We start from the raw sequence: 24407 nt of genomic DNA on the forward strand, positions 1-24407 counted from the left end.
ATTCAGTGTTCAAGATGGTTATGTGTTCTGTGGTGCTCATATCATTGCTTCTTTCTGTCAGAATCACACGCTGGTTACATTCACTCCTCTAGGGGTCACCAAAGATATGTGTAAAGTAGACAGTGCATGTGTATCATCTCTATTGGTGTTCAGGTATAGACAACATGGTTGAAGTTCATGTTAAAAACTGTCAATTCCCTTTTCTATATCTGTGCATTTCCATCTGAACCCTGGGAGAAACTGGTAATATATGTGGGGGGTCTATCTGAAATAGCTGTCTGGAATTATAGTTATACACTAACCCTGGCTGATTATCATTGCAAGTGGCCAGAAGTTACCTTCACTGTTTCAATTTCCACTCAGATTGTCATACATTTCCTTATCTCACTCTTACCAGATTTAGAAATCTGCACACCCTTGTGTCAGATAACACCTGTCGATTCACATCTGCAGACTCTGCAGCATTTCTGAAAGCAAGTGATATAATATTCATCACATACACATCTTTGTATATCGTCTGCCTGCAAACAGGGCATTGAAAGTTTGCAATGTGATCTCAAAGGCTTTATTCAGTCTGTTATTTTACAGTCAAATCCCTGGAGACCTGCACTCTCTCAAAATGTCTTCCAATGTACCATTCAACACCACATGCTATTACACCACATGTTTTCCCCTTCATCATAGAAAAATACAAATACATCTCAATGTCTTTCCTCATCCTCTTCACTGCAAGGCTGATGATCTTCCTTCAAGGGAAAACAAAAACTTACACTGATGTTAGATGTGGAATGCATAGCCCTCATTTCCAAAAAGGGGACAAGGTCCATCACAAAGAATGATAAAATGGACTTACCACTCAAACCTTCATTGCCACCTACACCTGAGGTTCCTTACAAGATACAAGAGTACAAGTCTGGATGTGGCAAGAGTCTTCAAGAATAAATGAGGTGAAAAGATTCACCAAGGTACAGTAAGTTCAAGTGCAATGAGCAAATTCAACCATGCAAAGCACTTACTATCCCTCAGGAAGCAAAATCTTAGTACGGCTTGTAAGTCAATGGAGGACCAGGGCCAGGAGGCACACAGCCCACTACCTCTTTGCTGAATCTGCTCAGAGCATAAAAAGAGATACTGAATCTGAAGTCATAGAGAATATCGAGAGGAAGCCATGGCCGAATTTACCACCAGCAGCAGGTCGTAAATGGGCACAATTGGATTAAGACATACATATTATATTGAATAGCAGCCTGAAAGGAGATGATACCAAGAAAATTAATGCCATGGTACAGGCTGTGTGTCAGGCATGTGGTGATGCCTTTGGCTTGAATGAAGGTAAGGAAATCAGGCTATCAGCAAGTCCCAGGAGGAGACAGTGAAAGGCTGAATAAGCTAAGGACACTCAAGAAAAAGTGTCAAAAAGCTGATGATGCAAAAAAGGAAGCCCTGAGCCAGCTGAGCTCTAAGGTAGGGCAGAGGAGGAGGACGTGTGGAACATTCAGTGATACAGAAATGATCCTGAAAAAGCAGAGAGAGGAGTAGCGACAGAGGAAAGCCTTTTACAAGAACCCCTTTCAGTTTATAGACAAACTCCTGGAAAAGCTAAGGAGTGGGAAACTGGTGTGCTGTAAAGAAGATACCATACCATACCATATGTATTTGTTGAGCGCTTAAAAACACAGCATTACAACTGACCGAAGCGCTGTACAGTTACAACAAGCAGGACTAAAAGCAAAATATTAAAAACTAACATTAAGAGAGAATTAAAACAGAGATACTAAAAACAGGTCAGGGGACCAAATAAAATAGAGAAAATAGCAAAAGGCAAGTGGAAAATGAAACAGGTTAAGAATTAAAAGCCAATGTGAAGAAGTGCGTTTTAGGCGAGATTTGAATGTGGCGACTGAAGCGGCTTGCCTAACCTCTAAGGGCAGGGAGTTCCAGAGCCTGGGTGCACAGACGGAGAAAGCCCTTTCACCACGAGCTTTAAAACGTGCCTTGGGAACGGTTAGGAGCAGCTGATCTGCAGATCTAAGAACACGAGGGGGATTGTGATGATGGAGCAAGACACTCAAATAGGCGGGGGCTCGACCGGTTAATGCCTTATAGGTGAGGAGGAGAATCTTAAAATCGATTCTGAATCTAACCGGCAGCCAGTGTAGGGTTTTTAAAATCAATGAAATGTGTTGGATTCTGCTACTTCCAGTTAGAAGTCTTGCAGCTGCATTTTGAGCAAGTTGGAGTCTAGAAAGACTGGCTCTACTGATACCAAAAAGGCAGGAATTAGAGTAGTCAAGCCGGGACGTAATGAATGCATGGATTACTGATTCCAGGAGGTGTTTAGACAGAATAGGCTTGAGTTTGGCGATTCGCCTAAGATGGAAAAAGCAGGATTTTACTGTGCTGTTGACTTGAGCATCCATTTTCAGGAACGTATCCATTTTGATTCCAAGATTGGAGATAGACGAAGTTACTGGAATGGGAAGAGAAACGAGGCCAAGAGGTGGAGCCTGTTTGCAGTCGGGACTAAAAACAATGACCTCGGTTTTTGAATCGTTCAGGTGAAGAAAGTTTACAGCCAGCCAGTCCTTAATGTCAGATAGGCAGTCGAGGAGAGGTTTGGTGGAGTCAGTTGGCTTGAGGGAGAAATAAATTTGGCAGTCGTCAGCATATAGGTGATATGAAATTGCATGTTTTCTAAAAATTGCACCTAAAGGCAGAATGTAGATTGAAAAAAGTAGCGGCCCTAAAATGGAACCCTGGGGGACCCCACATGGGAGTGGGACTGATTCAGATGAAAATCGTCTAGCATGACTCTGAGAGTCCTGTTGCAGAAATATGACCTGAACCAGTCGAGGGCTAAGCCAGATACACCAGCCCAGGATTCGAGTCGGGAGATCATGATGTCGTGGTTGATTGTGTCTAAAGCAGCAGATAAGTCGAGAAGAACCATAACCACGTGGAGTCCTGAGTCCAATGCCAAAAGGACGTCATTTAGGACACGTAAATGCGTGGTTTCTGTGCTGTGTTGGGGCCTAAAGCCTGACTGAAAAAGATCCATTACCTGATGGTCCTGTAGGTGATGAGTTAATTGCTCATAAACTACTTTTTCCAGTATTTTTGTAAAGAAAGGTAGTTTGGAGATTGGACGAAGATTGGAAAGAACAGCAGGGTCAAGATCAGGTTTTTTCACAATTGGATGTACAACTGCGTGTTTGAAAGCACGAGGAACTATAACCGAGGATAGACTACTAGTTATGATCTTTAGGACATCGTATCGAATCACAGGAAACACATCTTTCAGCAGTCTTTCAGATGTAGAAGAGAAGGTAACAGGAGCAGATGGGGAACCCAGCATGGTATGCCCTCTTCGATTACCAATTTTAAACCACACACCCCTTATAGCACAGTAGATTTCACCAATGAAGAAGTAAAGGCAGTAGTGGAATAAGCTCAAGCAGGATCTGCACCAGGACTATCGGGCACCACGTATAAGCGGTACAAAAACTGTCCGCAGGCTCTGAGTACGATATCTAAGCTGTTGTAGGCACTCTGCGAGTGTTTAAGGCTGATGTTCCTACTTTTTCTTCCAGAGGGACACTTTGTTCCTAAAGAACTGAATTTGGCAGGACTGACCACTTCAGAGAAATCTTACTGCTAGATGTCAAAGGGAAAATATTCTGGTTCATTATTGCCAAAAGATGAACAACAGTTGGGTCTTCACAGCACATTGAATTGAACATCTATGAATGTCTCAAGGAAGGGACATTTTGGAGGAAGTGAAAAATGAAACCATATTTCTGTTTATGAAGTGAAATTTTCAATAAGATAATGAAATATCAATTAATGAAAAGTTAGAATCTGATTTTATAATGCAGATTCTAACAGAGGTTGTTATTTGTGTAGTTGCAGCAGCTCGGTTTCCACCAAAGGTGTTAAGACTGTCAAACAATGTGAGGAGAACCTCCTGTGACTTCACCCCTGCAGGCTCCCACATCAACTGGAGAACCATAAGGGGCTCCAGACTGATCAGGAGTGGACACGGTCATCGAGCTGACTGGAGTTCAGCTTCTGAGTCTCTTGTTGTTTCTAAAAGCTCAGATGTTTGTGCCCCTTCACATGGAGATCATGTCCTTTAACTGTTAAAATGAGTGACACACCTAAGTCTGCCATCTCCCTACTCAGCTCTTGTCTTTTGTTTAATTTTAATGTCCTCTCTGTTTTGTTTCCACAGTCCTAGCCTGCCGGGAGCTCAACTGAACTTTGGTGAAAGGAGCCTTTAGAAGAGACAAACAGTTATTTAAACCACAAAACCTAAAGATGAGTGAAGATGGCTTGTGTGAGAAGTTTGTGTCAATGATCTCCAAGAAAGGAAGATCTGAGAAAGACATTGCTGCTCTGTCTGGTGAGAAAAACTTGGTTACTTTCTCCTTGAATTTCAAAATCTTCATCACAAAATGTTTGAAAGACACACACTTTATGCACAAAACCAAATTCCTTGTGTGTGTTATTATTATTATTATTATTATTATTATTATTATTATTATTTGCTTTGTGAATTTTGAGTGTGTGGACTGTTTGCTTCTATCACTCACTGTGTTAGATTCTTGCTGTTTGTGCTTTAATATTTGTGACTTCACATCTGATTACCACTGAGCAGTGCTTTTACAACTCCATAGTTGAATGTTGTTTAAATGTTCCATATGTGGTGTTAACAGTAAGTTTATGTCATGTTAGTGTGCTCTTTTATTATCACTCTTTTACTTTTCTGCTCTTGGTGCTTCTGCAGTGCTCCTTAAAAGATACACATGAAGCACCACAGCTTTCAAATGAGAGCGGCCTTTAAAAACACAGCCCTTCACAAAAGCAGGCCTCAGTGTGAGCACAGCGTGACGCCGCCAAAGAGGGTCCACAGTGAGGGGGGCTTTCTGCTGCCTCTTTCTACAGGTAATCCACATAGGAAGAGCACAGCACATCAGGCAGGATTAGTCAGACATTTTAAAGCACTCTCATTTAGTTTTCTTTTCACCTGCTCTGTTTCTTTTTGCTTTACTTGTCCATCTCTCTTTTCTATAAAATAAGGGGCAACTTTTCTTAGTTTACAAATGAAGCAACTGAACTCACTACAAGAAATGCTGCACTGTCATGACTTTAAAGTATTGTTTACTGATCTTTAGGTTATCACAGTTCATTTTGAAGACGTTTATTCAGAGCATCGTATAAAAAATATATAAAGTGAATTGGTGTGTTTATCATGAAACTTCTAAGAGTATGCTACAGTCACCGCCATAGCTAGATGAGAAATAAAATGAAAAATAAACACAAAAACACACCTGCTATGAGCAGTTTGACATCCCCAGTGACTCAGTCAGACTGCTCTGAGATTCACCCAGTTGTAGGCCCGGAGTCTTCTGTGTATTTGCGAGAGATGACAATCAATGATCCCTCATCTACAAGTAAAAGGCATACGATGAGACTGCAAGTAAAGAAGGAAAGAGATGCTTGTGTTGTGCTGATCATACCAGCAGAGAATGCAGAAAAGAAAAAGAAAGGACTGAGATTACTGTAGAACTAGCCATACAAAACACCAGGCATCACATTATTGGCTTTCAGAATGTGGCACATGTCACTCGCAATACTTTGGAAATGAGAAATTGCACTAAATGTATTTGAGCTGTGTATTTTGCCACCCCCTGCAATATCCTGCTCAAAGAGATGAGATCCAACAACTGTAGTCATTAGGTTTGACTTCCTTCCTGACTACTTGTGCAGTGAGCCCCAGTTTAAGACAAGGACTATTTTGGATATAGTATGGGTTTGTCTATGTATATATATATATATATATATATATATATATATATATATATATATATATATATATATATATATAGTGAGGAACATAAGTATTTGAACACCCTGCGATTTTGCAAGTTCTACTACTTAGAAATCATGGAGGGGTCTGAAATTCACATTGTAGGTGCATTCCCACTGTGAAAGACAGAATGTAAAAAAAGAATTCAGGAAATCACATTATATGATTTGTACAGAATTTATTTGTATTGCACTGCTGCACATAAGTATTTGAACACCTGGCAATCAGCAAGAATTCTGGTTCTCAAAGACCTGTTACTCTGCCTTTAAGAAGTCCACCTCTACTCCACTTAGTAATCTTAATTAGTTACACCTGTCTGAGCTCTTTAAAGACACTTGTCCACCCCACAGTCAGTCAGACTCCAACTACTACCATGGGCAAGAATACAGAGCTGTCAAAAGACACAGGAGACAAAATTGTGGACCTCCACAAGGCTGGAAAGGGCTACGGGGCAATTGCCAAGCAGCTTGGTGAAAATAGATCAACTGTTGGAGCAGGCTAAAGACAACTGTCAGTCTCCCTCGGACTGGGGCTCCATGCAAGATCTCACCTCGTGGGGTATCACAGATGATAAGAAACGTGAGGAAGGAGCTGGTCAATGACATGAAGAGAGCTGGGACCACAGTTTCAAAGGTCACTGTCGGTAGAACACTATGCCGTCATGGTTTCAAATCACGCATTACACAGAAGGTTCCCCTGCTCAAGTCATCACATGTCCAGGCCTGTCTGAAGTTTGCCAATGACCATCTGGATGATCCAGAGGAGGCATGGGAGAAAGTCATGTGGTCAGATGAGACCAAAATAGAACTTTTTGGTCTAAACTTCACTCGCCGTGTTTAAAGGAAAAATAAGGAGGAGTTGCATCCCAAGAACACCATCCCTACTGTGAAGCAAGGGGTGGAAACATCATGCTTTGGGGGTGCTTTTCTGCGAAGGGGACAGGACGACTGCACTGTATTAAGGAGAGGATGAATGGGGCCATGTATTGTGAGATTTTGAGCAACAACCTCCTTCCCTCAGTCAGAGCACTGAAGATGGGTCGTGGCTGGGTCTTCCAACATGACAATGACCCGAAGCACACAGCCAGGATAACCAAGGAGTGGCTCCGTAAGAAGCATATCAAGGTTCTGGAGTGGCCAAGCCAGTCTCCAGACCTAAATCCAATCGAAAATCTTTGGAAGGAACTGAAACACCGTGTTGCTCAGCACCAGCCCCGGAACCTGACAGATCTAGAGGAGATCTGTGTGGAGGAGTGGGACAAAATCCCTGTTGCTGTGTGTGCAAACCTGGTCAAGAACTACAGAAAACATTTGACCTCTGTAATTGCAAACAAAGGCTTCTGTACCAAATATTAACACTGATTTTCTCAGGTGTTCAAATACTTATGTGCAGCAGTGCAATACAAGTAAATTCTGTACAAATCATACAATGTGATTTCCTGAATTTTTTTTTTACATTCTGTCTCTCACAGTGGGAATGCACCTACAATGTGAATTTCAGACCCCTCCATGATTTCTAAGTGGGAGAACTTGCAAAATCGCAGGGTGTTCAAATACTTATGTTCTTCACTGTAAGCTGGAGGGGTGATCGCACCCCCAGATGACACAGATGCCCCTGGGAAAACCCCTAAAAACAGAGACTACCTTCACATTGATCCTTACCCTTCTCACTTGTGCTATAACGCGTGATAAACCCCTTGTGCGGTATTCCGCTAACTTAAAAGCCTTGTGCAGCGCCTGTCAGCTTTGGAATTGATTGTTTTGCTTTTCTCTCTCTCTCTCTCTCTGAAATTCTCTGCTCCTAGCGGAATTGTCATCTCTGACTTGCCATGGAGCACGTTTAAACTTTTGAAAAAGAAACAAGTGTTTCTTTGCAGTGTTTGAATAAAATTCCTGTTTTCTACAACCTCCTATGTTTCTGTGCAAATCTGTGACCCAAGCGTGACAATATATATATATATATCTGTCCAAAATATCTGTGTGTATGTGCGAAAAAGGTTTGTGGATCCCGTATACTTGAAACAGTTGTCAGAAAGCTACATGTATAGTATGGGAATGAGTTATAGAGTTATACCAGTGTTGAAGCAGAGAACTGGAGGGACTCACCTGGATGAACCTTCAGAAAGACACTGTGCACAACTAGAGTGGTGATAGAGGAGACTCCAGTCCAGACAGCTAGTGGGTTATGGTCAGATACAAGCACAAGATGAATGCTCAAAACCATATACCATTGTCAACAGAATTATCAATGTTCAGAGCACCTTGTAAAGCTAGATGTCATCTCTGATACCTGACACCCTCAGCAGGACTGCAGACCCCCAGTGGGTCTCCTCTAACTGAACAACAAGAGGGAAGAGAAGAGTAATAACTGACAGACATACAATAACCTGTTCAGCTCTGTTATCATCCCAACACTGAAGCAGGAGACCACCCTGAGCAGATGGGTAAGCTCCTGGCCAAACTGGGAGTGAGTCCAATTGTCATTGTCACAAAAATGTTCAGTGGGTCTTGCATGTACTTCAAAATAAGCAATAAAAGGTTAACAGCAGGTGAACTGTTTGGTTTGGAGGAAATGTTCAGAGTAGGAATAATTGAAATGATCCACCGGTTCAGCTGTCCTGAATCCCCCCATACACTACACTTTTCCATTTCTGAAGAATGATCGTCACAACACCCCACTATAGCACTTTGGGGGTGCCTTGACAAGATGGGTTACCAGACCCACTGTTGTGGGCTATTCTGTCCTTGTGCAATTGGAATGAAACCTTGGTCTGCATTGCCGACAGTAAATCAGACTCAATCCTGGTGTGTTTGACTCCCCCAGGACTGCCATTTGTCACCGAATTTAGTTCATAATTTTAATGGGCAGAATTTCTAGGTTCAGGCAAGGAGACAATGGTGTCCAGTTTGATGACCTCAAGATCACAGCTCTGTTTTTTGAAGATGATGTGGTCCTGCTGGCTTCATCGTGCTGTGACCTCAGGTGTTCACTGGTGTTGATTGCAGTCAAGTGTGAAGTGGTCAGGATGAGGATCAGCACCTCCAAGTCTGAGGTCATGATTTTCCAGCTGGAACAAGGTGGAGTGCCATCTCCAGTTTGGGGATGAGGTGCTGCCTCAAGTGGAGGAGTTTAAGTATCTCGGGGTCTTGTTCACAAGTGAGGAAAGAAAGAATCAGGAGATTGACAGGTGGATCAGAGTGGTGTCTGCAGCTATGTAGATGTTGTACTGGTGAGTCATATTGAAGAGAGAGCTGATGTGAAAAGCAGAGCTCTCAGGAAACTGGTGGATCTACATTCCTGTCTTTACCTCTGGTCACAAGCTTTACATAGTGAATAAAAGAACTAGACTGTGGATACAAATGGCAGAAATGATTTTCTTTTGCAGAGTCTCTGGGCTTACCTATAGAGAGAGGGTGAAGACATTTAGGAGGATCTGATAGCAGAACTGCTGCTCCTCCACATTCAAAAGAGCAGGTTGTGATGGTTTGGGCATCTGATTAGGACACCTCCTAGACACCTCTTTGGGAAGATGTTTCAGGCATGCCAACCACAAGGACACCTCAAGGCAAACCCAGGACATGCTGGACAGATTATATCTCTCAGCTGGCCCAGGAACCTCACAGTGTCCTCCTGGAAGATTTGAACGGAACAGAAAAGGGATGTCTCAGCATTTTTGCCCAGACTACTGTTCCCTTGACCTAAACCCAGATAAGTGGCAGAAAATGGATGGACGAATGGACAACAAAAGCATACTGGAAATAACATTTTTATTATTAGAGATTACTGGTACTGTTCTGTCAAAGCAGGAATGCATTTCTTACTCAGGTAGCAGCGGTAGCTCACCCTTCTGTGTGGAGAGGGTACCGGTGTTCAGGTTTTGGGCATTGAGCTGCAGGATGACCTGACCTGGAGCGCCAACACCAAGGAGCTGCTGAAGAAGTTGCAGCAGATACTGCATTTTCTGAGAATCCTCAGAAAGAGCCATCTCCCCAAAAATCTGCTCCTTGCCTTTTATCACTGTTCCATTGAGACTGTGCTTACGTATGGACTGTGTGTATGGCTTGGCAGCTGCACTTCCTCAGAAGGAAAGCGCTCCACAGGGTGGTCAGGACAGCGGAGAGAACAACTGGCTGTACCCTCCCCACTCCTGATGCCGCAAAAAAGCAATAGACATTTCACAGGATTCATCCCGGTCATTGCCTCTTCCAGCTTTTGCCATCGGGCAAGAGATACAGAGCAATGAAAACCAGGACAAGCCGCCGTAAAAACAGCTTATATCCAAAAGCTATCATGGCCCTTAACTCAGAATAAAACTGCTCTGTATCATTCTCCCAATGTGCAATATAGACCTTAAGCCAACCAGTGCAATTTGAATATATAACAAGTGAAATTTGTATATATTTGTAATGCACTCATTACTTTTCTTTTTGTTGTTCCTTTGTAAAAGTGACAATGACAATAAAGATTTATTTTATCTTACATAAGACTTTCATCATATTTTATATACATAACAATACATTTGAACTGAAGTTATTGAATTGAATTTTGTTTTAAAAAAAACAATATATTCCTGAAAGAGCGAAGCTCCATGCATATTGCATCACTGTGATCTGTTAAGACGTGTTTTCTTTTTGCCTCTGGTTATTTTTGGTGTTATATATATATATTAAAAAAACATCTATAAGAAAATCTAAACAAGGCACACAGCAGGCTTATTGGTTTCAACTTGCAGTTTGTAAAATCATTGAAATGGCAGTGCACGTGTACCTGATGCTTATGCCTGCCTGCTTGTACAAAGAGCGGCATGACACTCTGAGCAAACCTTCATCACACATCACACATATAACTTGTTAAAATATTTAAATGTGATATCTGTCTCTTTCATGAAGCACTAACAGAAAGCGTTCCAACTTTCAAATCAGTTCATTATCAGTTAATCAAATGCTCAGTTGATTACAGACTGACTGAAGAAGGGCCCTGAGTTGCCTTGCAAGCTTGACTTTTGTAATCTGTTCAGGTAGCCAATTAAAGGGGTCATTTTGCTTGACTTCTCATTGAATGTATAATGTCTAACAGGGTACAACACGCTATACGTACTGAAACAAGCACCAAGATGGACAGACCGAGACAAACACTGAATGGGAGTTAAGGCCAGTAATGTGAGTGTTTATTTTACAACAAATCTTAGTCTTCTAACTTCTTAAAATAAGAAAGAGTTAATTTTACCACAGACTTAAAAACACAATATTTTCTGCCATTTAGATATTTTTAATGGTATACGTTTCGTTTTTGTGTGATGATGACTGACTTAATAGATAATTTAGACATCCTGGAGCCGACATTCCAGAGACCATCAAAGATGAATGGCTCGATCCCAGTTCAGTTATGGGTTTAGAAGAGTCGGGTATAGAAAACGGATGGATGGATGAAGAGACTAATTTTCTGTTCACTTCATTACAATTCCTAAAATACCAACACCACAATAGTCTAAGCGTGTTTTACCGATGGTCAAACGCTTCTCTAACTTTAAACCAACTTTCACATCAAGTTTGTGTTTTATAAATCCCAAATTCTTAATAAGAAATGGCTTACGCACGTTTCCAGGCCCAGCAGTTGGTTGGTTTCCTTCTAGGAGTCACAATGAATCCGAAAACACGAGAGAGAGAGACAGAGACCCCATCTGACTCCTGAACACCTTTACCTTTAAATGCTCTTCTGGTTTATTACTAATATAAATGTATAGCTAAGTAAAATTGTACCAGTAAAAGGCAAGAGGGGCAGGCTTGTTAGTGCCCATTAGTCCCTCATATGCAGGATTCATTAAGCCAACTGTTCAGACAACAACAAGACAACTTTAAAAATCACCTAACATACAAAAGAGGCACTGCAGCCAGTTGTCTAAAGAACAGGGGCTTGTTTTTCAAGAAGCCTGAACTTATTATGAAAATTACCACAAAAGCCAACTCTGGCAATTGTGCCTCATCTTCACCACTGCTGTGTGTGCATTTTGATTGGCTGAGATATGATGTGAAAAACAGGAGGCCAAGCGGATTGGATGCATCAACATCACATGACATTGAATTGCCACTTACCGCACTCTTCAAATGTGGAAACAGCCGACCAGCAGAACCTCAGTAATCAGATTTAAACTGACAGGCAGATCCTGTGGAAGTCGCTATTTCAGTTTATTTTGTCTGTCGCTCTTCACGGACTGCAGGCTCAGAGTGCTGTAACGAGTTCACAGGTTAAACACAATTACAAACTTCACAAAAACAATATGTACACACATATACTGATGAAAGAGATGGGATGTTAAAGTTGGAAAAAAAACATTTACTGCTGGAGCACAAGTTGGTTGTGATGTGCGCCAGTAGCTCCACTCCACTGTAGGACAAGTTGGCATTGTCCAATTTGGCTTGGCATTCTATGGCACACAAGTCCTGAAAATTCATCAGGATAAGAAGAGGAGCAGAAAGCCGACTGCACTATCACCACCTGAACAGTAAAATGAGGGGCAAAACTGCGACTCTACTAACATTGTGGTCATGTGAGTCATCTGAGAATGAAGACATAATTCAAGGATCAGCTGACATGTCTGTGGAGATGCCTTCACACAACAAAGGAACCCAAAAGAACATTCATGTTTGAGTCTTGAAACCCCAAATTGAACTCTGGTTAAATCTGATGAACAAATAAAGCACTGCATCTGTAACTGGAAAGGACCTTTGATTCAATTTGATCACCACAGGCGGCTGTTTCCTTTAAAGTCAGGTATGAACATTTCTTTTGGAGCTGGAGGCTAACCATACTATAGTGACCAAGACAGCTGTGGTTTGTGAGCCTTGGAGATCAGAGCTCATTCAGTGTGTCAAAGATCCACTCCTCTAAACCTGAGCTTTTTGGTCAGTGATTGAGTGTCTTGTTAATCATCTTGTTGATTTGGTGGTCCTCTCTTGAAGTGATATTGCTAACCAAGCACACCACACTGGCCATCACAGAGTTTTAGAACATGTAAAGGACATCACTACTCATATTAAAGGATCAGAGTCTCTTCTGAAGAAAGGGGTCTTCTCTGCCCTTTCTTATACACAGCAGCTCCACTGTGTTATGAGACCAGTCCAGCCTGTTACTGATGTTATTCCATCATATTTACTGTGTGAATAGATGAGGCCACTAGTTAGGACTAAGAGAGGTGGTCATGTCAGACTGAATTCTCATCCCTGAGCCTCCATCACACCGCATCTCTGAAATTTCTTCTTTTTTCTTTCCATTTCAGGTTTAACACAGAAGTTTCCTAAAGTAATCCAAAACTTCTCTCATGAGGATCTCCTCAAGATCACTGAGTTCTACAAGCCCCACCTGGCTTATGTGATTGAATATGACATCAGGAGTATCCTGCAGAACCTGGCCACCAAGAACATCCTCACCAATGATGAGGCCAAGGTAGGCAGGTCTCCCTGTCAGTACGAGGCACAGAGAGCTGAGCAGAGATGGTGAGCTCAGGAGAATCATCTGAGACTGCCTGACCCTCCATAGCAGGTCTTTCTGTTATTGTGAGGTCATCAGACCCTACTGACCACTTTGCTCTGCTCCCCTAATGGTCTTTTCTAAACTAGCCCTCTGGTCACCCACTTGTCTTTCAGAGATTCAAAGCCAAAGAAGAAAGAGAGGGGCGAACAGGTGTGGAGTCCTTCATCAGCGACATAATGAAGATGGACTGTGTGGTACTGGTGAGCCTGTGGGAGGCACTGGCTGAAGAACTTGTGAGATTTCCATCACCAAACATGACAAGAATACTGGAGGAGGTGACAGAGGGCGGTGAGTTAATGGAGTTTTGTGTGACAGGGAAACACTGAATGTGTAAAAATCACAAATAGAAACAGAGTGAGAGACACAAAACACAACATTACTGTCTGACGGCCACTGGACACACAACTGTCAGGTTCGTCACTTACACCGAGACATCTGCTTGATGGTCGTCAATGCCAACACTTCCTCCAGTTCCTCTGATTTTCTCTTTTAGGTTTTTATTAAAGTCTTTAAAGGGGTCAGTTGTTCCCACCATATTATTTAGTAATTGGTGTGCTACTGTCACCCAAGTGCCACCTGTCATGACTGCAAATTTGACTTGCATGCCTCCTCTTCTACACTTTATAAGCCTACACCTACAGCCCACCTGGATGATCAGTAATAAATATTTTCTTTTTCTTTACTTTAACAGGAAGTCACAGATTCTGTTGTTTTCTGACACCACCATGTCAGTGTGTGTAAACATCAGCTTTAGATGCCCACAGATGCCCACACTCATGCTCATCATGTTTGTATTTTCAGAAGTTTCCCCAACAAATGTCCATGAAGCTTGTTGTTTCCCTAAGGCCTCAGCAAAGAGTCCCTGCTCTCCACTTTGCCTCCTGGTCTCCTCTGCATGATAAACTCACAATATGTCTGCTGTTCCTAATACTGTCTGGTGTGTCATTTTCTTGGTTTTCTTTCCTGTAAAGTTAATTTTAGACTCCCAATATGGACACACATTGATGGTTTGTCCTTTACTTTTAGACATTAAGTCTTCATTGTGCACCTTTGTTTTTGATATTTTTCTGGTTGTATACCTCACTGTGTACTTCTGTATACTTTTGTTAATCTTCATCTTTACTGTTAGAACTGACTCTTCTTGTTATCTCACCAGAACCAGACCTCTTGATGAACATTCAGGCCAGTCTTCAGCCCACTCCCATTGATGATGGTATTAAAGGTAAGCCACTGGTCTTGTGTCTCCGGTCATCAGCTCCTCCAGGACTCTGCTCCTCAGTTAGAACATCAGAGCAATTGTGACGAGATCAGGCCATTCATCTCAATAAGCTCACAAATCTTATTCTCTTAATATTTTCCGAAATAACATTGTCAGATTTTGAGGGTCCTAAAGTCCTACTCTCCACCTTACTTTTTCCTTGTGTCTGTTGTTCTCTTTCTGGAGAGGGGACTGGGTGGTCTCATGGTCTTGAATCCCTGCAGATTTTACTTTTTTCTCCAGCTGTCTGGAGTTTTTTTTTTTTTTTTCTGTCCTCCCTGGCCATCGGACCTTACTCTTATTCTATGTTAATTAATGTTAACTTATTTTATTTTCTTACTGTGTCTTTTATTTTTCTTTTCTTCATCATGCAAAGCACTTTGAGCTACATTTTTTGTATGAAAATATGCTATATAAATAAATGTTGTTGTTGTTGTTGTTGTTGTTGGAGAAAAATGTTAACATCTGTGTGATATTTACCCTTATCAAGTTTCCATCTAATATAATAAAATGCATCCACCATGAAAATTACTTTCATAACGTTAAAAACTTAATTTATGACATCTTCATCTGCCTCTGTTTAAGGTGAAAAGGTTTAAGTCCTTCAGTCTCTCCTCATAGTGCAGACCTCTCAGTCCTGAATCAGCCTTGTTGATCTTCTCTGGAATTTCTTTATTGTTATAACAGATTTTATGTGCCTGAAGATCAAAACTGCGCACAACACTCCAGATGAGGCCTCACCAGTGTGTCATAAAGCTTTAGTATAACCTAACGTGACTTGTACTCCACATGGGGGCGCTATATGACCTGGTATCCTGCTAGCCTTATTCATGGCCTCTGTCCACTGTCTTGATGTAAGGGATGAGCATTTCACTACAATTCCCAGGCCTTTCTTCTTTAAAGTTTCAGACCTCTGATTGTGTATTTTAATCTAAAATGTTTACTTCCAGGTGACATGGTGGCGCAGTGGTAGTGCTGCTGCCTCACAGTTAGGAGACCTGGGTTCACTTCCCGTGTCCTCCCTGCGTGGAGTTTGCATGTTCTCCCTTTGTCAGTGTGGGTTTCCTCTGGGCGCTCTGGTTTCTTCCCACAGTCCAAAGACATGCAGGTTAGGTGGATTGGCAATTCTAAATTGGCCCTAGTGTGTGTCCTGCGGTGGGTTGGCTCCTGCCCTGAGGTGGCTAGGATTGGCTCCAGCAGACCCCCGTGTTTGGATTCAGTGGGTTGATGGATGGATTTTTACTTCCTACATGTAATACTAAGGTTCCTCACCCCACATCTCTTTGCTTCTTGTGTTTGAGTCAATTCACTGACAGACTGTGCCTTTTATTCACACTTCTTTTTCATCTCTCATCTCTCTAGTCATCTGCTTTTGTTCCTTCCTCATACAACTTCACCTCACTAGTGAGACACAATCTTTTCATCCAAACCTATGCTGACTGGTCAATGGCACTCCAGTTCCTCACATGTACTGTTGTGATTCAGTGATCCCGAGGACTTCAGTTGCTCTTACTACATACATCATGAAGATCTCTGAGAGGCTGGTCCTCAAACAGCTCTAACCTCTGGTTTCAGAACATCTCGATCTTCTGCAGTTTGCTTAATAGACACATGTAGATGTTGAGGATGCTCTGATCTGAGTTTACTCCCACTTGAACAAAGCTGGAATCACATTTAGCATAATGTTTTTTGATTTTTCCAATGTCTTTAACACCATTCTGCCTCATTGACTGGGTAAAAAGCTCATGACTTTGCATCTTGATGCCCCCACAGTTTCCTGGATCATGAACTACCTAGCCAACAGACAGCAGTTTGTGAGGATGAGGGACTGTGTGTCAGAAATGGTGGTGTGAAATACAGGAACACCTCAGGGAGCTGTCCTGTCTCTCTTCCTGTTTATTCTCAGCACAAAGGACTTCCACTACAATACCAGCGTTCGCCATGTACAGAGATTCTCAGATGACTCCTCCATCAGAGGCTGCATTACTAACAGAAACAAGTCAACGTACAGGAGGCTTATGTCATGCTATGTAGGTCATGCTATGTAGGAAGAAACCTCATGAGGCTCAGATGATTTAAGACACTGAGTTATAAATAGTCACTTGTTACATCTATAAACTCCTGTCCTTATCCTCTGCTATTTGTAAGGTTAGCCCAGTTAACGTTCAGGTAATTAAAGATAGATAGACAGATAGATAGATACTTTATTAATCCCAAGGGGAAATTCACATAATCCAGCAGCCCTCCATGACTGTAAAATCCCCCTTTAAACTGGTGTTTTTCATATTATAAAAGAATGTAAATTGAAACTATTGATGTCATTAGGTGGTCTGTAACACACTCCAAATATGAGGCCTTGATCCCTAATGCTGTCTCGTTGTACCAAACATCCTCACTAAGCTGTGGCTCACCGTCTAATTGAAGACGCCTTACATTTAATAGTGTTTTCTATAGAAGGTGACTCCCACACCTTTGTAATCAACATCCTGCTTGAAGAAGGGTCCTGAGTTGCCTCATAAGCTTACATTTTGTAATCTTTCTAGTTAGCCAATAAAAGGGGTAATTTTGCTTAACTTCTCACTGCTGCTATAACATTATACAGTGCATCCGGAAAGTATTCACAGCGCATCACTTTTTACACATTTTGTTATTTTACAGCCTTATTCCAAAATGGATTAAATTAATTTTTTTCCTCAGAATTCTACACACTACACCCCATAATGACAATGTGAAAAAAGTTTATTTTAAGGTTTTTGCAAATTTATTAAAAATAAAAAAATTGAGAAAGCACATGTACATAAGTATTCACAGCCTTTGCTATGAAGCTCCAAATTGAGCTCCGGTCCATCCTGTTTCCCCTGATCATCCTTGAGATGTTTCTGCAGCTTAATTGGAGTCCACCTGTGGTCAATTCAGTTGATTGGACATGATTAGGAAAGGCACACACCTGTCTATAGAAGGTCCCACAGTTGACAGTTCATGTCAGAGCACAAACCAAACATGAAGTCAAAGGAATTGTACGTAGACCTCCGAGACAGAATTGTCTCGAGGCACAAATCTGGGGAAGGTTACAGAAACATTTCTGCTGCTTTGAAGGTCACAATGAGCACAGTGGCCTCCATCATCCGTAAGTGGAAGAAGTTCGAAACCTCCAGGACTCTTCCTAGAACTGGCCAGCCATCTAAACTGAGTGATCGGGGGAGAAGGGGCCGATGGTCACTCTGTCAGAGCTCCAGAGGTCCTCTGTGGAGAGAGGAGAACCTTCCAGAAGGACAACCATCTCTGCAGCAATCCACCAATCAGGCCTTTATGGTAGAGTGGCCAGATAGAAGCCACTCCTTAGTAAAAGGCACATGGCAGCCTGCCTGGAGTTTGCCATTAGGCACCTGAAGGACTCTCAGACCATGAGAAACAAAATTCGCTGGTCTGATGAGACAAAGATTGAACTCTTTGGTGTGAATGCCAGGCGTCACGTTTGGAGGAAACCAGGCATCGCTCATCACCAGGCCAATACCATCCCTACAGTGAAGCATGGTGGTGGCAGCATCATACTATGGGGATGTTTATTCAGTGGCAGGAACTGGGAGACTAGTCAGGATAAAGGGAAAGATGACTGCAGCAATGTACAGAGACATCCTGGATGAAAACCTGCTCCAGAGTGCTCTTGACCTCCATGAAGCGACGGGGCGACGGTTCATCTTTCACCAGGACAACGACCCTAAGCACACAGCCAAGATATCAAAGGAGTGACTTCAGGACATCTCTGTGAATGTCCTTGAGTGGCCCAGCCAGAGCCCAGACTTGAATCCGATTGAACATCTCTGGAGAGATCTTAAAATGGCTGTGCACCGACGCTTCCCATCCAACCTGATGGAGCTTGAGAGGTGCTGCCAAAAGGAATTGGCGAAATTGGCCAAGGATAGGTGTGCCAAGCTTATGGCATCATATTCAAAAGACTTGATGCTGGAATTGCTGCCAAAGGTGCATCGACAAAGTATTGAGCAAAGGCTGTGAATACTTATGCACATGTGATTTCTCAGTTTTTTTATTTTTAATAAATTTGCAAAAACTCAAGTAAACTTTTTTCACATTGTCATTATGGGGTGTTGTGTGTAGAATTCTGAGGAAAAAAATGAATTTAATCCATTTTGGAATAAGGCTGTAACATAACAAAATGTGAAAAAAGTGATGTGCTGTGAATACTTTCCAGATGCACTGTAAATGCCGTGGATTCAGGATGTATTCAGACCCCTTCACTTTCTGCACACTTTACTGTGCTGTAGATTTAATTTGAAATGGAGAAACTGGCCATTTCTGCCCTTCATTTTACATTCAATAAACCTTAACAACAAAGTGACCTCATGTTTTTAAAAAAGGTTTGCAAAAAATATTCAGAATCAAAAAGTGAAACCTTTCATTCCTGGAAGACTTTAGACCCTCAGCTGTAACACTCCAAGTTGTGCTCAGGTGCCTCTTGTTTGCTTTCATTCTCCTTGAGATGTTTCAATAACTTGAGTAGAGTCCAACTGTGGCCCCTTGAATTGATTGGACATCCTTCAGAAAGGCACACATGTCTCTGTGTATAGAAGATTCAACAATTCACACTGCATATCAGGACAAAAACCAACTCATAAATCCAATGAATTGTCTGTAGACCTCCACAATCATTTTGTGCCGAATCATGGAATGAAGCCAAGGGATAATTTGTAAAGCTTTGAGTGTTCACAGGAGCACAGTGACCGCATTTATTATGTATTTGGAAGAATTGCAGAAACACCTGAACTCTTCATGGAGACTTTTCTATCTAGTCGGACTGAGTAACTGAACAGGAATGGCCTCAGTCAAGGAGGTGACCAACAACCCAATGATCACTCTTAGAGATTCAGAAGTCCTCTGCTGAGATGGAAGAATCTGCCAGAAGGATGTCCATTTCAGCAGCACTCCATCAATCAGGCATCTTTTGGAGATTTGCTAGATGGAAGCCCTTATTAAGTAAAAGGCATCTGACAATAAAAAGAACTCTGAGCGCATGAGGAAGAAAGAATCTCTGGTCTGGGGAGACAAAAACTGAACCTCAAGGACTTTGTCTGTCAAAGACCAGGCGCTGCTCATTATCTGTGTAGCACCATTCCTGTACTGAAGGTTGGTGGTGACAGCATCTTGCTATGGTGGTGGAGGGACAGGGAGACTGGCCAGAATTGAGGGAATGCAGACAAATCCAGAGAGATCAATAAATAAAACCTTCTGTAGAGATAACTCCACCTGAGACTGGGTTGACTATTCAATGACCCAAAGCATAAAGTCCACAACACCAGAGTGGCTTCTGTACAAGTCTCTGAGTGTCCTTGAGTGGGCCAACCAAAGCCCAGTCTTACACCCCATGGAACATGTATGGAGAGACCTGAAGATGGCAGTTTACAGACAGTTACCATCTAATCTAATGGAGCTTGAGAGGATCTACCAGGAATAATGGGATAAACTCAACAAATCCAGGTGTGCAAAGCTTATAGACACATAGTAAGAAGATCTGAAGCTGGAAATGCTGCCAAAGGGTCTTCTTCAAAGTATTTAGTTAAGTGGCTAAACATTTGTATTAATGAGAGATTATGGTTTTTGATATTTAATAAATCCTGTTTCACTTTGTCATTATGGGTTATTCAGTGTTGATGGATAGGTGAAAATGTCAAATGTATCTATTTAAAATTAAATCTATACAATAGTAAAATTTGCAGAAAAGGATGTAGTTAGAATACTTTCTCAGTCCACTGTTTGTTCAGTTACACAGAACTACTCATACAGTTTATTATTTTTTTCATTGCATTTAAGGCCAATGATTTAAATGTATTACTGGATTATCTTTGACTCTTTGAGCAGAAACTTCTGAATTGTTTCTGTATTTGTTTTTACACTGTTGTGGGTATCCATTTATGTGCAGGCCTGTCCTAACCTCCCTACTACCCTCTTTCTCCCAGATCTTTGAGTTATCTACTTATATTTCCTACCTAACACCCCCACATTGGTGTTCCTCCTGATCAAATGTATCTTATCAAGTCATCCCAATGCCCCATAAACCTGTGCCCTTCTATCCTACCCCACTTGTTTAAACCTTCTAATCCCCTCAGTCTTATATGGACTGAGAAGTCAGAGCTTCAGAGATGACCACCATGTCAGTTCCACTCCTCAGTTTGGCACTTAACTCCTGTATTGTCAAAGTGTCACTCTGCCCACACATTTGTCTTCTGTTCCAGTATGGCCAGTGAGAACTAAATACCTGACCTTTGCCAGGAGCCTGTTCACTTTTCCAAGAAGGTGTTTCAACTGTCCATCAGGTAGACAGCACACCATACAAAAGTCTGACCCCACAAGAACACAAACCTAAATCTCAGTCCCTCTGATGACTGACTCCTGTACTCTCACTGCGATTGTCTTTCTGGGCTGACTGGTTTTCAATTGATCTGCTTGGGCTCCTCCACCACAGAATTGTCAGAGTCACCGTCAAGCTCCACAAACACCTGAAAATGGTTGTTTACCTTCCGCCTCTGGACTGGAGCCTTTGGCCAGTGCGCACCTGTAGCTTTGTATGTACTGCATGTCCAACAATGACACACCTGTTTCTACCTGTCTGCTTGAAGTCTCTTCTCAGGTTCATGCTATCCCCATAAAAGACACCTGGGCAAGATCTGTAATCTCCTACTGCACCACAGGTTAGCTATCTCCAAACGTCAAAGTAAGCATCCAAAAGTCTTTTTTTTTCACAAGTTCTCTTTATCACTTTCAGGTCTCCATGAGATACACAGAGGTGGTGTGTCTGAATCTACAAGAACTCTAGAGGATCAGGCTTATCCTGGAGATCCACACACCAGAGTTGTGGGCTTTGAGACTCGATACACAGAGCTGATGGTCTTTAAACAATTTAAAAGAACCTACAGTGAGAGACACCATGAACTTGAGAAGATGGGGAGAACTCATGCAGAGCTAATAGAGGAGCAGACAAAAGAAAAATGTGAGCGAATCTGGACTGAGCAGCTTTTTAGGAGTCCAGGAAGTGAGAAAGACCCTCACATTGTAGTGGTCAGTGGGGTGGCTGGAATTGGGAAAACCATCATGGTCCAGAAGATCACGTTTGACTGGGCCAGAGGCACTCAGTACCAGAGGTTTGCTTTTGTGTTCCTGTTTAAATTCAGGGAGCTCAACCTCCTAGACACAGAGACAGAACCACAGATGCCTCTGACCAGGTTGATTGTAAGGCACTATAAATATCTCAATGACCCGAGACTGAGAGAAATCCTGAAGAAACCTGAATCTCTACTCTTTATATTTGATGGGCTGGATGAGTACAAACACAAATTGGACTTCACACCCAGGAAGCTCCCCTCAAACCCAGAGGAGGACTACTTTCCTGTACACACCCTGGTCACCAGCCTGGTCAGAGGGACATTACTGAAGGGCTGCACAGTCCTGATAACAACCAGACCAACAGCCCTAGAAACCCTGGACATGGAGAGAGTTGATCGATTTGCAGAGATCCTGGGGTTCTTCCCTGAACAAAGGCTAATGTACTTTAAGAAGTTCTTTGGTGATGCTGATCTGGGAACTGAGGCTTTTCAGTATGTGGAGGAGAACGAAATCCTGTACACCATGTGCTTCAACCCCTCGTACTGCTGGATTATCTGCTCTGTGCTGAAGAGTCACTTCATGACACCTGAAGAAGAGCGAGGAGCTGCCCCCAGAACTGTCACTGAGCTCTTTGTGATGTTCCTTCACAACATCCTCACCAATCACAAGAGAGAAGCTGAGGACCAGCAGGAGATTCTGGTCAGACTTGGAAAGATGGCTTATTATGGGGTGATGAACAGGACTCTTGTGTTTTATGACAAGATGGAGATGTCCACCTTTGGTCTCCAGCCCATCTTGTCCTCTCCATTCCTCTCAGGGTTCCTCAAAGAAATCCTTCAGAGAGAAAGCACTCTGGAGCACACGACATACACATTCTACCACCTCACCCTTCAGGAGTTCATGGCCGCCTGTTCCTTCTACCTCGATCCATCAGGGGGCATTGAGGAGCTGCTTGAGAAGTTGGACTCATGTGTAGATGGCCGGTTTGAGATTCTCACTCGATTCCTGGCAGGACTGGCCAGATATTCTGTGTTTAAAACACTGGGGGGAGTCATGGGGGAGTTTGAGAGGAAGACAGCAAAGCGGATACTGGAGTGGGTGAAGAAGAAAGCTGAAAAGGCACTATGGGGAGCAGATAAAAGAAAAGCTCTGCAAGTGTATCAGTGGCTCTATGAGACTCAGAATAAAAAATTAATCAGAGACGCCATTGGGAAGGATTTAAAGATGAGATTTAGTAAGATGGCTTTATCTCCTCTGGACTGTGCTGTGCTGGGCTCTGTCATCAGCTGCTGTGGAGAATTTGAGGAGCTCAACCTGTCAGAGACAACCCTCACCTCAGAGTGCATCAGGAGACTGGCGCCCGGGATCATCTGCTGCAGACGAGTCAAGTGAGTAATAAAACCTTCATGAGTTTAGTTTGACTGTCTGTGGACACTGAGGGTGACATTAGTGTGTCCATGAGAGGGTGTCAGGCCTACAAATAGACGAGGGTCCATGTCAGAACATACACTGCTGTGTGTCACAGTGCCACCTAAAAGCCACCAGAGCAGCTCAATAACAACAGAAATCAAATAATAATTTATACAGAAATTCACTATTAGACCCTCTTTGTTGAGAAATGAGAAAAGTACAACTGATTAGAAAGTTCTAGAAAAGTAATTTTTGTGTTATTGTTAGATATTTCTGTGCATTGAATATCTGTTTTGTAATTTTTGGAGTGTGTTATTTTTTAAACAATTTTTATTAATAGCTGCAGGAATCAATAACTTTAATCACAATAAGTCAGTTACAAATCTGTAGAATGTTCAGTTTTGTCTAAAGAAGCTCACAGGTAATAATGAGACTCTCCTTCATCATGGAGAATGTGAAAGATCAAACACACCTCAGTGTCCACAGAACAGTGACAAGTGACGGGGACACAACCTGTGTGGGGTCTTCATTGATAAATAAACTGTGGTGTGTGCCGTGGCAGGAGATAAGCGAACAAAACACTCCTTAGCCCCCCAGTAGACGTCATCAGGCAGGTGACAGGGTCAGACACTGGTCAGAGATGGCACAATTATTAATTAGGACAAATGTAGCAATAGACGCATTGCATTCAAAAAATAAAGAAAACATCACAGAAAAAAAATCAAAATTAAAAAAATAATAACCAATAGCAAAACTCCAAAGGAAAGAATTCACCTGTTGTACTCATTCAAATCAATAACTTGGTAAAAAAACATTAAATAAATGAATAAATAAATAAATAAATAAATAAATAAATAAATAGATAGATAGATAGATAGATAGATAGATAGATAGATAGATAGATAGATAGATAGATAATTAAATAAATAAAGCTCTAAGAGCCCAGCAGCCATCAGCTGGCTAAAGTGGCCCCCAATGGCGAGACAAACCACAGCCGTCTAACCTGAGCGCTCCGTCCACTAAACCTGAGCCACTTCTCCCAAATCAGCTCCCCTCCTGAAATGAAAATCCCCCCTCAGTCGGCTTGCACAGGGTTTGTAAATGAACCAGCTGTCTGCAACACTAAATTAACATACGGCCATCTTGTTATACATTCTGGGAGTCCCCCATTAATAAGAATAACACAGTTAGCACTAATGAACTCCTCTAAGAACAAAAGGGACA

General features: G+C 42.1%; 1 protein-coding gene across 1 annotated transcript in view; it reads left to right on the forward strand.

Annotated features, from left to right (window-relative positions):
• The first annotated feature begins 4233 nt into the window (after window positions 1-4233).
• The window catches only part of LOC120534524 (NACHT, LRR and PYD domains-containing protein 3-like), a 70216-nt gene continuing 50042 nt past the window's right edge, over window positions 4234-24407 (forward strand). The window contains exons 1-5 of the mRNA XM_039762125.1: window positions 4234-4402; window positions 13146-13312; window positions 13513-13687; window positions 14556-14621; window positions 21436-23161. Coding sequence (XP_039618059.1) covers window positions 4318-4402; window positions 13146-13312; window positions 13513-13687; window positions 14556-14621; window positions 21436-23161 — 2219 coding nt within the window. The 5' untranslated portion in view covers window positions 4234-4317. The remainder of the gene's footprint in view (window positions 4403-13145; window positions 13313-13512; window positions 13688-14555; window positions 14622-21435; window positions 23162-24407) is intronic.

The sequence above is a fragment of the Polypterus senegalus genome, chromosome 8 (genome assembly GCF_016835505.1).
Source record: "Polypterus senegalus isolate Bchr_013 chromosome 8, ASM1683550v1, whole genome shotgun sequence".
NCBI classification, from domain to species: Eukaryota; Metazoa; Chordata; class Cladistia; order Polypteriformes; family Polypteridae; genus Polypterus; species Polypterus senegalus.